The sequence below is a fragment of the Aspergillus aculeatus genome (genome assembly GCF_001890905.1).
Source record: "Aspergillus aculeatus ATCC 16872 unplaced genomic scaffold ASPACscaffold_9, whole genome shotgun sequence".
Lineage (NCBI taxonomy): Eukaryota > Fungi > Ascomycota > Eurotiomycetes > Eurotiales > Aspergillaceae > Aspergillus > Aspergillus aculeatus.
Genome location: NW_017962984.1, coordinates 887449 through 901689, shown reverse-complemented (window position 1 = coordinate 901689; position 14241 = coordinate 887449). Strand labels below are relative to the sequence as shown.

At 46.7% G+C, this 14241-nt stretch overlaps 5 protein-coding genes across 5 annotated transcripts; all 5 read right to left on the bottom strand.

Moving 5' to 3' along the window:
• Nucleotides 1–114: 114 nt before the first annotated feature.
• Nucleotides 115–2122, bottom strand: ASPACDRAFT_52729 (uncharacterized protein; the record flags this gene model as incomplete). The annotated part of the gene is made up of 8 exons (XM_020202651.1): nucleotides 115–210; nucleotides 323–420; nucleotides 472–747; nucleotides 777–888; nucleotides 920–1229; nucleotides 1299–1377; nucleotides 1553–1805; nucleotides 1856–2122. The coding sequence occupies 8 exons, from the start codon at nucleotides 2120–2122 to the stop codon at nucleotides 115–117; spliced, it is 1491 nt and encodes a 496-aa protein (XP_020055670.1).
• Nucleotides 2123–3262: 1140 nt separating this feature from the next.
• Nucleotides 3263–4819, bottom strand: ASPACDRAFT_29780 (uncharacterized protein; the record flags this gene model as incomplete). Its single annotated transcript, XM_020199662.1, has 2 exons — nucleotides 3263–3482; nucleotides 3546–4819. The coding sequence occupies 2 exons, from the start codon at nucleotides 4817–4819 to the stop codon at nucleotides 3263–3265; spliced, it is 1494 nt and encodes a 497-aa protein (XP_020055669.1).
• Nucleotides 4820–6238: 1419 nt separating this feature from the next.
• Nucleotides 6239–6634, bottom strand: ASPACDRAFT_30164 (ribonuclease H family protein; the record flags this gene model as incomplete). Its single annotated transcript, XM_020199705.1, has 1 exon — nucleotides 6239–6634. A coding segment is annotated over one exon (396 nt), but the record flags the coding sequence as incomplete, so codon positions are not given.
• Nucleotides 6635–9579: 2945 nt separating this feature from the next.
• ASPACDRAFT_43994 (NAD(P)-dependent alcohol dehydrogenase) lies at nucleotides 9580–10843 on the bottom strand (the record flags this gene model as incomplete). Its single annotated transcript, XM_020201357.1, has 3 exons — nucleotides 9580–9876; nucleotides 9958–10566; nucleotides 10673–10843. The coding sequence occupies 3 exons, from the start codon at nucleotides 10841–10843 to the stop codon at nucleotides 9580–9582; spliced, it is 1077 nt and encodes a 358-aa protein (XP_020055667.1).
• A 941-nt stretch (nucleotides 10844–11784) lies between these two features.
• ASPACDRAFT_43993 (uncharacterized protein) lies at nucleotides 11785–14011 on the bottom strand (the record flags this gene model as incomplete). Its single annotated transcript, XM_020201356.1, has 4 exons — nucleotides 11785–12456; nucleotides 12504–13428; nucleotides 13506–13809; nucleotides 13876–14011. 4 exons carry the CDS (start codon nucleotides 14009–14011, stop codon nucleotides 11785–11787), a joined length of 2037 nt encoding a protein of 678 aa, XP_020055666.1.
• Between the last annotated feature and the right edge of the window lie 230 nt (nucleotides 14012–14241).

The following is a 14241-nucleotide window of genomic DNA, read 5'->3' as shown; positions in this document are numbered from 1 at the left end:
TCGCTTCGCCCGTCTTCCTCAGTTCCACAGGAGGAAATTTTTAGTTTTCGAATGGGCCGCAGATCCAGTTTGGAAATGAAAGTCCATTATCAGGGCTCTAACCAACTCCGCATTCTACAAGGTATTGTCCGGCCGAAGGTCGTTATGCAGGATACCGGACAGACGGATTGCCCTAGTGGACCTCGAAATCTCACGAGCAACCGCCATTTCCTGCATTCTTAGACCAACGGCTCGCCACCCTAAGCCATCAGCAGCATATAACGAATTTCCCCATCACCATGGACAAAGTAGAATTTATCCAAATCGAGCTTGCCCAGAACACCGGTACAGCTGATCCTTGCACTCGCGAAAGTATACCATATATTTCGGCCTCACAAGATACCTGATGCCAGAGTGGTCGTGTGATTCCTTTCCCGACCACTGTATATCCATATGTGGTGCAGGTGACCTTGAACGGCACCCCTTATGCACCACGATGTCCGATTGGTGCGCAGCCGTGGTCGATGTTCCCGTATAGCTGCTGCTTGATCTGCTTGACCATAGTCTCTGTCTTGATCAGGTGAAATTGACTGTTCCCTCCCTTTCGATGAAGCCCGACATTGGGACATCGCAAATCCAGTTCGCCGCCCTGTTGCAAACCTAGCAAGCAACGCTGAGTGCAGAAAGGTCTAGTGTTCTTCTGGCATCGATCACCCGGCCCGTGGCGAGAGCCTGTGTGGCGAGCCGGCGGTTGTACCGAAGGGGATGCTGGAGACGATAGTACTGGTTTAGATGACGTTTTCGTCCTTCCATGGCGTCATCTGCCTCTGAGTCGGACGAAAAGCCGGCGTCTTCTGGATTGAACATGGGATTCGAAGGTGCACAGCTACGTCGCGACCGAGTGGCAATCTGACGTTGGAGGGGCGACTGCACCGGCGACGATGAGGAATATATTCGGACGCGTAGGTTCGGAGCCGGTGTACTCTGAGGCTGTATATCCCAAACCGGGTGGATTGTGGTGCAATTCTGACGCGGAAATTTGTGAACGTGTATGGTCGAAGCTTGTCTTCCATTCCGGCAGATGCGCCCGCGCCGCATTCCTCCACTCCTGATCTCGATACCGCGATTGAAAACTCATCAAGCACAGGCACAGCACCCGGGCAACAGATGTCACCGGCTGCTGTAGCAGATTCTCGTCCTTCCAATGATTGACTTCCATATTTGGTTCGCAGAGGTGGTAGTACAGCGTGCTTGACCGTCATAGTCTACCTTCAGCAGGACCAAGGCGAGGCCGTTCGTCAGATACGAGTATTTGAGACCTTCCTGGATCATGAACATGGTATTCCTGTACCACTGCCGAGCCTGTCAGCCAGGCGGTTTTATTTGAATTTCTCAGGCCTCTCCGTGGAAACAGAATCCGGCCTGTTCACCTCACGCCAGAAATCCAGCGGTCGGAGTTTTGCGCGAAAATTCTCCACGGACAGCTTGTGAGGTGGTTTATATTCGACCGTCATCTATAGGGCTTTTTGTTTGCCATCCGCGCGATGGATGCAGAATTGATCGGGTCTGGAACGCCGAGAACTGGTTGTCTTGTCCTTGCCATGTTTATCCTCTTCATCTGTGTCAAGAGCGTTGGCATATCTGTCAAACTGGACACCTTCGCCCAACCTGAGTTCGTCTCGAGCAGCATCTATGGTGTGCAGCTTTTTAATAATATCGCGGACGTGATTTCCAACGCAAAATCGTTCGTAAATCTCAAAATCCTGCTCACTGCTTATGGGTCCTTCGCTGAATTCGTCTCCGAGAGCTTTCAGAAAGAGTCGCGGCTGCAATAAGAGCCCCGCATCTGATCTGACGGTTGTGAGTAGTCGCACACCGAACGGTAGATCTGCCCTTGAATGGCGATGCAGTCTACCCACGGCCGGAACCGCGATGGACAGCACTTTCCCATGGGCGGCGGCATCTTCCCCGTGGTCGATTGAGATGGTGCTTCGATTTTCAAGCGCTGTAAGAAAAAATCGTGGCAGTAACGGATAAGCTCTCCGAAGCTGGTAGGACGCGTTTGTTCTCGCTCTAGATCTCGTTCCTCCTCCGCCTGCTTCCTCTTCTCCTCGGCTAATTTTCTCCGTTCTTCGGCCTCCATTTATAGTACCCTGTATTCCGGTGAGCTTTCATTAGCCATTCAACTTGTGAGAGCTTCCATATATTGTCGAATAGCAAGGTCGGATAGCTGTTGGCCTACGTCACCAGGAAGACACCTTGGCGTGTCTGATAACATCCACTGATGGTTGGAGCCGGAGGATATGATTTTCCGTCGCAGAGCCTTCTCTTGGTCCCGACCCTATCAATCTAGGACCAGAGCAGTTAGCTGCAACCAAGCTCCACATACCATAGCTGCTCATTTCCACCAATATCCACATAATCTTGACCATCAGTATCCTTCGTAGGATTAATGGCAAACTAGCCTCTTCACGGATTTTCCTTGTGCTGTTGCAACCATGATTATTGTTATTTCAGAACAAATTCTGCACTTAGTGGCTTGTTTAACATGTACAAGGTATTGGCACAAGCAATACCAGATTTACGCAAAAGGCCCACAGTCGGCTGCGATGGGTGTGCAAAGTATTTTACCCACTGGCCTAAACTTCGCAAAATGCACATACAGCAATTCGTAGTTGAACACATATTGCAGCCACCTCCATCGTTATCACACCAAAAGCGTACTATCATTTACTTTCTCTCGCCTTTAATCAGAGAAGCCTCCTTTCCAGTTTCAAACTTCTGTGTGATTGTTGTGCAACGCCGATTCCTCGTTGAACAGACTGAACAATGAGTTCAACAACGAATGAGCTAATTTTCAATCAATACGTAGCCTGGTCTCTACGCTATGAAGCTGTGAGCTTCGACCGTACTAGCATAGTTTAGTCAGCCTCGCAACATGTTGCACATATAGTATTTCGTAGTTGATGGCTCATAGCTAAGTGCACCGTTTATCACATTAAAGCAACGTAAGTTCCGCCTGCACTTGTTGAACAATGCTTGTCAGCGATCCTTACGCTCATTGTCCGTCGATTTGGTTCAACCGTTGATCAACTGGCGTTTGATTGACATCATAAGTGTAGACAATCCCTTTATAGCAAATTCAATTTGTACGATAAGCTCCACTGATATACCTTTACGCCATCATACAAAAACTGGTAACGTGATCCTAAAGTTCTTCGTACATGTAAGGGTATAGCACCAACAAGCTTCACCGAGTTTTCCAAAACCACAGGAGAATGATTTAACAAATCTCCGAGAACGTAAATACCAGGCTTCCTCCAAAAACGAGGCTATGATAAGTCCAAGCATTTTGAGGATCAAGGTGAGCAACTTGGCAGACAATTGCCCAAGGAAGGACGTAAAGAAGGCTGGAAATGAGACTTTGCACGAGATACCACATTGGACGGGTGGCCAGCAGTACGGTGGCCAGCTGGGTAGAGATCGCATATAGAATATAACACCTTGAATGGATGAGTGATGATGGATAATCGATAACATAGAAGTTGTAGCTACTGGGAACTCACCAGTCTATCGTCTGCAACATATGAGCCGTAATTTCAGCAACCCTTTCGGATTGACTCAAGTAGTACGCAAACGGTTTGCACCCTACAGTAGCCAGAAGGATGCAGAGGAGTACTTCGATAGCTAAAGCTATACCAGCAGAGAGAAAAGCGGTTCGCGTGACCACTACAAAGCATAAGTTTGTACCCGAAAGCTGCTTGATGACTTGGGACTCACTTGCAAGTTCTCTCCAACTCCCACTCTGTATATTATTTCCCTTGAAGATAGCCCAGGAATGCCCCACAAAAGCGAGAGACGTAGCCTCCAGTGCCTGAACAGGCACCATAATCAAACCCCATCGAATTGTAGTAAATATTCCCCATGCTGTAGCATAGTCTGCGGACATTGTCACAATTCCTGCAACCAACCAGAGGTATAGCGCATTTCGCACTGCCGACTCGACAAAGGTGATCAAACCTGGTTTGAGAAGCGTTAAGAAGGCAGAGAATTTTGGATATTTTCCAATCCAGTGCCAGCTGCATCGTTCTTCGGACAGGTTTGTTGTCAGGATAAAGTATGCTAAGCCAGTAAGAGCCGCGACCATGTCACAGCCCAGACGAATCGCAGCCTGCATGTTAATATTTGGAGACCAGCCACCCACATGAAACTTGAAAATGATCAGGAGATCTAAGATAATGTTCACGATAATCTTGACCGAACTAATCACGAGAGGAACGTCGGGCTTGTCCAGGGCCCTTGTCGCGTTGGATACTGCAACTTCTATAGCAGAGCTGAGGGCTGAGAATGCACTAATCTGAACATAGGTAATACTTGCTTTCCGAGCCTCGCGCCGGACGAAGGTGGCCGTGAAGGCTCTGGCTGCGCTGGTGAAAATTATGCTCATGATCAGACCGAGGACTGTTTGGAACGCGACCAGAGCATGTGCGAGTTCTAGACGAGACTCGTATGACCGCGTAACTTGATCCGCGATAGTCACCCAGACGGCACGAGGAAGACCTTCGTTAAGTACCTCGGCAACAGTGCCGATATAAGTATAGACATCCGTTGTAACCACTAGGGTAGAGTCAATGTTCGCAATCCAGATCTTGACTAGAGTGCTGTACAACGCAGGGAGCATAAAGGAGCCGACATTGTACAGGAGACACCCTGTATAGCTGTAGACATATATCAGGGGTAAATCCTTCACATCGTTTGCCTTGCACCCACCTGGATCGGCGCCACCAGCCGCTCTCAACGGTCCATCGTAGAGACAGAAGGCTATTGTGTGTATGTTCATCGTCCAGGTCGGTCACCGCATGTACTTCGGCAGTGTTATTTCTTAAGATCGGGCCCATTGCTAGGAGTGGGATAATTTTTTAACGAAGACAATCGGAGACCGAACAAGAAGAGTGCCTATAGGAAATAATTAAGTTCTATAGGAAGAATAATAGCGGCAGACTTGTATTAAGTTTCTCCGCTTTATGCTAAGTTATTTGCACTTCTATTAAAGCAGACTGAAAAGTGATATAAAATCAGTAACATCAGGTTTGACTGATGACGACGCCTGTCAGTGCCTCATCTTATCTTCTAACTTATTGCTTGAAGAAGACTGAAAATCCTCTAGCTTGTAGTTGCTGCAATAAAATAGAGATATGATTTTTATATAGCGATCATGCGAGCAGCTTATCGAATCATATCAATCTTTATAACAAATGGTTGTTTCGGGATTTGCGAGAAAGGCTAAATCACTGCCTGTTCGCATCGGTAGATGATTAGAAGTCCGGCATCGAATTCTTCTGAAACCTGACCAAGTGGACTGGTATAGCCAGAAAGTATTTGACTAAAACCGTCAGATCTGAGAATATTAATGGAAGTAAGGGGTCAGCAAAGGGGTCAACACAATTTGTGAGTTTCGCTGTATGTAGCCGAGTCTTTAGTTCATAAGTCGTCCTTTGGCTGGATCATATCATCTGGTTTCATGTTCGGTAGGCGCTTGTCATGTGGATGGATGGATGGATGGATGGATGGATGGATGGATTCATTTACCCTGACCCCTCGCTAAGGCGATATGCAGGCTACTACCACTATTTGTATCTCTTTAATAAACATTGATCCTGTACCAATTCTTAAACGAACTTAGAGCCTCGTTGGAGCCTATTATGGCCTTTGCGCCGTTAATGTTGATTAGCTGCCCTTATGGCGCGCGGCTTCGAAATCGCTGGGATGCTTCCGCAAAGTCCAAGACAGCCTCAACTGTCTTAGTGCGTGAAGCGTTACTGGCTCTACTTCCACCCTCCTGACCTGGTCCTCCCAGCAGGATTGACATGCTATTGAGCGCGTCGCCCACCTTTTCCCGAAGCTCTCGACGTAGGTCTCTGAGCAGCGGGCAGTCTAGAAGGACGTGTATAATACTTTCCCGTTCACCGCAGAGACACCGGTCATCATCGCGGAAGCCGAATAACTTCCCGTACGTGGACAGCCAGCAATGTCACGACCGCATCTGGGTCAGAAGGTATGCTCGATTTCTTGGCAGAGCTCCGTAGAGTCGTCTGGTGTATCCTGCTGGCAGTGTGTTGTCGACTTTCCGGAGACGGCCGCCGTCCCGGGACTCTTTCCATTCCTTTTCCCATTGGGTGAGGATTCCTTGTCTGATGTATGCCCTCTCGCGCGAGAGCAGGGGAGAAAGCGGGTGTGTCTTGCCAGTTATAGCTGCTTCTCAGGCCAGCCGATCGGCTGTGTCGTTGCCGGGGGTCTCGCTGTGTCCGGGGACCCACTGTAATCGAATTGTAATCCCGTGTGTTTTCGTGTTCTTGGCTGCTTGAAGGATCGCAAAGATAATCTGCTGGCCTGATTTATTACCGGGGCTCTGAATAGCCTGTAGTGCTGACATGCTGTCGCTGAGAACAGTGACTTTTCTTGCTCGTTTGTGGCCGGCTCTCCGCTGTTGCAGTACAATTCTAATGATGAGGTTGATTGCATAAAGGATACCGATTAGTTCGGCAGCATGTACCGACCATTGGTCCATGGGTCCGACCTGTACCTGTAAGCTTTCAGTTGTCACTGATTTGTCGTCGAGGACCGCAGCTGCGGCACCCAGGTAGCCTTGACGCCCCGGCGCTTGTCATGTGCTGACAATTCGAGCCCCCTCAGAACAGAAATCGTTCGTTATTCGTGAGGGCCGATTAATTAAGTGATAAAGCCGTACTGTCCTGTTTGTCCATCTCTAAAACATTCCGTTATCATCTGTTATCGACAAGCCGATGTACGTAAGGGTCATAGTCGAGCCACAGTGTGGCGTAGAAGTAGTTGATACGGTATAATGTAGATTAAGAAAGCTGTATTGTTTTTAAGGGAATTATATATTACCGAGCGGTGAGCTTTAGCCTTACCGCCTTGAGGAGAAGTTATCTATCAGGCGGTAGATTTATTCCAGGCGTTGTCTAGGTCCGGGCGGTGAGTTAGATTTCAGGCGGTATTAAATCTCGAGCGGTGGATTGGTCAACCCAGTCTTAGGCGGTGTATCTATCCGAGGCGGTGAAGTAGTCTCAGGCGGTAGACTTATCCGAGGCGGTAAAGCGGTCTTAGGCGGTAGATTAGTCTCAGGCGGTAGACCAGTTTCAGATGGATCTAGTCCGAATATGAACTTTAGTAGCAAGCAGTAAGTAATTTATCTTACTGTTAGATGGTTTTCTAATTGAGGAATAGTACGTCGCATTTTTATATATATATATCTCTAAGTAAATGTGTATTTATCTATTACAATCACTTAAATATAATATTAAATAAGAAACGGGTCTCTATCTATAACTGAAATTTATCCGGAAGAAAGAATTACTGCTCGTCTGATTTTAGACTTATAATTTAAAATTAAGACCATCCGAAACCAGATAGAGAAATAAGCGTCTTTTTATTATTTTAAATTAAGTATCTGTCTAGTAATAAGCTGCTGTATATTCGAAGTTAGTAGAAAATAGAAAATAAATATATATTAATCTAAGGACTTCTTTTAAAATTTTAAACTTAAGATATCAGCTAAGAATGCTGCTTTTTATGATATTAAAGGAAAAGTTACGACTTATCTAATTTAGTTTTATTTAAATATATTTAGATTAGAGTATATTTAATTATAGTTTTGGAAGATAGAATAGCCGGATGATATAACAGATATATATAAGATATAAACAACAATTAAAATATATTTATATAAAGAAATTTCAGTAATAGATTATATTTTATTCTTAATAAAGATTAGATGTAGGCAGTTGACGTATTAAGAATTATTTAGTTAGTTATTATCTATATAGATAATTAGCTATTTTTTATATCTTTTTAATATTTAATTAAGGATTGGTAGCTCTAGCTAAGAAGTGTTAATTTATCTTTCTAATCTTAAAATATTTATTATTAATTTTTAGTAACTACCTAGCAGTAACGTACAGCTGTACTGGTTAGATAAATTATTTAATACTTTACTTTTATAACTGCTGACCATCGGCAGGAAATAATCCTACTTTTCTATTTTTTATTTATTATTAATAAAGAATAGTTACTCTTTATTTCTATTAATATATTAATATACTTAGATTTATATTTGTACGATAAGTTGTATAAATAAATATAGATTTTTAAATTTTATATAGAATATACTAAATATTTTCTAATTCTGATAATTTATAGAATTTCTACTTCCATCTACCGTCTTATAATATATTTTATAACAGATTCTCGGCTTATATAATTATACTATAATAAAGATTATTCTTTTAGTCAGTTCTAAATATATTTTTATAGTTTAGTTTTAATAATAGAATATTGTAATCCGCCTTTTACATTCTCCTACAATATAAAAGAAGTAGCCTTTATTTTTATAGTAATAAGAATATATTCAGCTATCTCTTATTTTATTTTTAGTTTTTATAGTTTTTTAATAGTTTAGATTAGAAATAAACAAATTAATACATCCGCAGTATTATTAATAAAATTAGATAGACCAACTAACTGGAATATTTTTTAATATATTCTTATATAATTTTTTTATAAAGACTATATAATTAAAGTTTTTCAGATACCGACTTATTGCTATACACTACTGAATAAATATCTATCTTATTATCTTAAGCTAAAGATGTTGTATCTGAATTATTTTATATATAGTCTAATACTAAAAGTAAAAAATATTTATAATAATTATATATCTTTCTGTTAGAGTATATATTTACAGTACTTCGGAAGAATATTTAAAGTAATACTGTATAATTCTAATATATTATAATAAAAGAAAGAACCGAGTTTGATTCTGTCTCCGAATTAGTATTTCTTAAAGAAAGAAAACTAAATTAAAAATCTTTATTTATAGATTAAATTATTCGACGTATACCTCTGAGAAAGATATAATATTCTCTATACTATTAAGTTTTATTCAGCTTTTTAAATATTTCTAAACTAGTAAATTATATATATATTATAAATAGATAAGTTTTAATGCCTCTAATACAGTTAAATATTGCGAGGTCTAAAAAAGTAGTAGATAGAAGAAATATAGATTTTAAGTAGTTATAGAATATTATTAATCTGTAAGCGAAGCCTTTTTAATAACTTTAATTAGAATTTAAATTAATTCTATTAATATTTAAAAATATATTAAAGTTAGAAAGTTTGCGTTAAATATAAATAATTATTAAAATAAAGCTTAATATTTTAAAAACCAGGAAAATGACGGGCACGCCGGCAAGACGAAAATAAAATATATAATATTAATAGTATATATTTTATTTAGATTATATAACTAAATCGTATAAATTTAGATAAGGATTTAGAGTAACAGTTACTTCTCTAATATTTACTTCCGGAGCAATCCGAAATCACTTAGGGATTGCTTAGGATACGCACTTCTGTGCTCCCCCCACACTCCGGGCCGCTTAGTGAGCAAAAAGCGGCGCCAAGTTCGATCTAAAGCAGAAAGGGAAAGTCGCTCGATTTCCGCAGCAATCCAGTTCGTTAGTAATATATTATACAGTCTATACATTCGTTCATAACTCATCACCAAGCCCTGTGCGTCTAGTGCTCCTCATTGACCAACACGTAGCGGTACCTGGCCTTACCAGCATGCATGTTGACAATGGCTTCATTGGCATTCTTCATCGGGACCTCCTCGATCCAAGGCTTGACGCCCTTGTTCAGAACCAGCTGGAACATCTCGCGGATCTCATCAGGGCTACCGACCAACGAGCTAGTCATCTTCAGCCGACGGATGAGAGGCTTAACGGGCGCCACCAGGGTGCCATCCTCCGGCAAACCGACCTGGCACAGAGTACCATTGACCGCCAGCAGACCGACGTACTGTTCCATGGGCATCTGTACACGACGAGTATTAGTAAATTACCCTTTTCCCACACACATCCAAACCCGATAGGGAATAAAGATCTGGGAAAATACCTTCGTGGATGAAACAGTGGAGATGATCAAATCCAACGACTTGGCGTACTTGGTTGCCCAATCGGGCTCATCGTCCGTAGCGATGTACAGATCCGCGCCCATCTTCAAGGCATCGGCCGCCTTGCCCGCCTTGCGCGAGATCGCGACCACCTTGTCGGCGCCCATCGCCTTCGCGAACATGACACCGAAGTGGCCCAGGCCACCGACACCGATGATCCCGACGCGCTTACCGGGGCCACAGCCGTTGTGCTTCAGCGGGCTGTAGAGGGTGACACCGCCGCACAGCATGGGGGCGGCCTCGGCGGAGGGGATGCCGTCGGGGATCTTGATGGCGAATCGGGCGGGGACGCGGTTGTACAGCGCATAGCCGCCGTAGGACTTGCCGCCGTTGAGGTGGACGCTGTTGTAGGTGCCCACCCACTTGTGGGGGCAGTACTGCTCCCAGCCCATGGCGCACTCGGCGCAGTCGCCGAGACGGCCCTGGCAGGAATCGCTCTGCGCGCCGACACCGACGCGGTCCCCGAGCTTGATGTCGCTGACCTGGGAGCCGACGCGGACGACGACACCGACGATCTCATGGCCAACACAGCAGGGGTAGAGGGTTGGCTTCTGTTGTTTGGCGAATCAGTATATTTGGGACATGCTAGCTGAACAATCACAATTGACGCAGAAGAAGAAAAGGAACAACGATAGAAAGACCAGGGAAAGGACTTACCCATCCACTGTGCAGAGTGTGAAGATCGGAACCACAGATACCGCAATGAGAGACCTTGATGTCGACATCGGTCTCTTCCCACGGCTTGGGCTCAAACTCCTGCCAGACCATCTTGCCGTCGACCGAGTCCTTGTCGAGGCCCATCCATCCTTCGAACTTATAGTCAGTCATGATGAAAGTCTGGTGTCAATTCAGAGAACCGGTTCCTTAATGAGCGTGTACAAGGCCTCGAGGGAAGACGGAGGGGATATCCCCTTCAACTTATATGCGTTATCGCCCGAGAACAAAGCCATCGCCGGTCCCGTTTCCTTGATCGATCCACTTTTCGACACAAATTTCCGAGTTGGGGGAAGTTTTCCTGTGCAGGCAATTCAAACCCTGGGAAGATCCACCGGGACGGAAAAGCCAAGAAGGAGGCCGAGAAGAGAAGCATGGAGACCGAAAGAGAGCCAAATCCATGGGCTTTGCAAAGGCGATGGGGCAACCAAGAAGCTACTCATATCATTAGCTGGCTCCAGCGGAGTCTTTCCCTCCGGGTTGCTCGCCAAATGCTTAGAAATCTGCAGAAATAGTACCTGATACGGGTGAAAACGCGGTTTAAAGTCTGGGATGCTGCTTCGGATAGAAAGCCGATAGAAGATTCTCGGGATCGGAAGAGGATTTTCATTGAGGAGGTTTCATGGCACACTTTCGTGGTCTGGTTGGTGTTTGAATCACAATTGAGATACTCGTAGTATCGCCTGATGCTTTGATTCCGTACCCATCGCGGGATTCGACACGGTCTCTGACGCAAGGAAATCACTCAATGGCGTTCGAGGACTCCAACTGCTTTGTCTCCAAAATTGATTGATGCTTGCTCCATCGTTATTAGTCAGGGAGGACCACTGGATCCACTGCGGCAGCCCGAGAAGGCGGATCACTCTCTTATCGCCCGCCAACTGGTCTACCAACTGGTCTACCAACCACCAACCACATACAGACATCCAGCACATCCAGTACGACAATGGAAAGATCAGACACAACCAGAAAAGCAATGATAAGTGATAGTAACTTGCACTTGGAAGCTAGATTTGATATGATTCGATTTTTGGATATTCTAGATAGCAGCTCCATCAATTATTTCCCCCATACTGAGGCAGTTCATCCATGACCGTCTGCACATCCTTATCACCGCGACCACTCAAGCAGAGCACGATATCCTTCCCAGGTCCCAGCTCGCGAGCCACCTGCATCACCCCCCAGACAGCATGCGAGGACTCCAGCGCCGGGATGATCCCCTCGAGTTGACTGAGCAGCTGGAATCCCTCGAGCGCCTGCGCATCCGTGGCCGCAAAGAAGGTCGCGCGATTGCTATCCTTCCACGACGCCAGCTCCGGTCCGACGCCCGGGTAGTCGAGGCCAGCGGAGACGGAATGCGTGTCCGTGATCTGCCCATGGCGGTCCTGGAGGACATATGTGCGCACGCCATGCAGGACCCCGACGCTGCCGCCGCCGAGAGTCGCCGAGTGCTTCGCCTGACCATCGCCGCCGGCCTCCACGCCCACCAGCTGCACCGAGCCATCCTCGACGAACGGGTAGAACATGCCCACGGCATTTGATCCACCGCCCACACAGGCCACCACCGCGTCCGGCAATTTCCCGATCTCCTGTTGCAGCTGCGCCTTGGTCTCGGTCCCGATCACGGATTGGAAGGTCCGCACGATCGTCGGGAATGGATGCGGCCCAATGGCGGACCCGATGATATAATGCGTCGTGTCCAGCCGAGTGATCCAGGCCCGAAACGCCTCTTTACGGCGTCCCGGAGCGTGCGCGAGCCTGCCTCGACCGGCACCACGGTGGCGCCCAGCAGGCGCATGCGGAAGACATTCAACGCCTGCCGACGGACATCCTCCGCGCCCATGTAGACGGTGCATTTCATGCCGAACTTCGCGCAGACCGTCGCCGTGGCCACACCGTGTTGACCCGCCCCGGTCTCAGCGATGATCTCGGTTTTGCCCAGCCGCCGCGCGATCAGGATCTGGCCCAGGGCGTTGTTGATCTTGTGAGAACCCGTGTGGTTCAGATCCTCGCGCTTGAGCCAGATATTCGCGCCGCCCGCGGACTCGGTCAATCGCGTCGCGCGGTGCAGCGTCGACGGCCGACCCATGTAAGGGTAATAAGAGCGATACTCTTCCCAAAAGGCCGGATCATCCAGCGCAGCCTGGAAGCCGGCCTCCAGTTCGTTGAGACACGTCGTCAGCGCCTCCGGGACGTATTGTCCACCAAATTTGCCGAAGCGGCCACGTTCGGACGCCGAACCAACTTCATCTGCGGCTGGTGACTGTGTAGGCTCCTTCGCCTTCGAAGCAGGAACGGCGGCTGTAGATGAGGTAGAGGATGGCTCATCTGCTGCTGTGCGAGGGACTCGTCGCCCCGTGATCTGTGCGCAATACTCCTCAATCGTGCGAGCTCCCTGTCCAGCAGGGGCATTCGCCAGCTGATTGATGATCTCGCTACCAATTACGGCGCCATCAGCGACGGAGGTCACGCCCAGGAAATGCTCACGGGTGCTGATGCCAAAGCCGACGGCCACCGGGACACCGCCAGAGAGATCCTTAACCCGCTTCATCAAGTCGGGAAGCTGATTATTAAGAGTACCAGTGGCTCCAGTGACGCCCATTCGGGATACCAGATAGATCCATGTGTCGGCAATCCCGCAAAGCGTCTTCATACGGTCTTCAGTCGTGGACGGAGCAATCAAGGGAACATATGAAAGGCTATAAGATGACCACGACAGGCGTTAGCGGTACCGAACCCCATTGTCTAGCAACCGGAATGGTAATAGGCAGCTTACCCGGCATCCCGACATTGGTCGCGGAATCGAACAGCTTCCTCCGGCGGTAGATCTACAATAATGAAACCATTCACGCCGGCTTCTCTGCATTCTGCAAGCAGGGCGGTTTCGCCAAAGCGCAGAACCGGATTATAGTATCCCATGAAGAGGACGGGGATGCGCAGACCCTGCTGCCGTGCATCTTTGACCATTTGCAACATGGAAGTGATTGTAACCCCATTTTCGAGGGCTCTCAGGTTTGATTTTTGGATGGTAGGTCCATCGGCAATGGGGTCTGTGAATGGAAGGCCGAGTTCAATGACATCTGGGGTAAAAAAAAAGGATCAATACTCCGTCCCATCAATTGCTATACGTACTCATGGCAACTCACCTGCGCCTCCAGCTTGCATGGCCAGCATGATATCTGGAGTTTCCGCGGCTGTCGGAAAGCCGGCAGTGACATAGGTCACCAGGGCCGGACGGCCCTCTTTTTGGCATTGAGCAAAGGTTTTTTTAAGATGCTCCATCTTGCTATGCCTGGAATGTTTGCAGAATATGAAAAAAGCGTAACAAAGTCGGGAGGAGTGAGGGGAGAAGGGCGTAGACTGGGGGACTTATGGATCTTTCGCGGTGACTCACGCCTTCAGTAAGATGGCTGCACTAGTGGCATGTCTGGCGGATTAGTCCAATTTCAATCATCTGTGCATTCCAGCTTAAGAATTTACCAATCTACCCGGTCCTCCTGTCAGAAATAAAC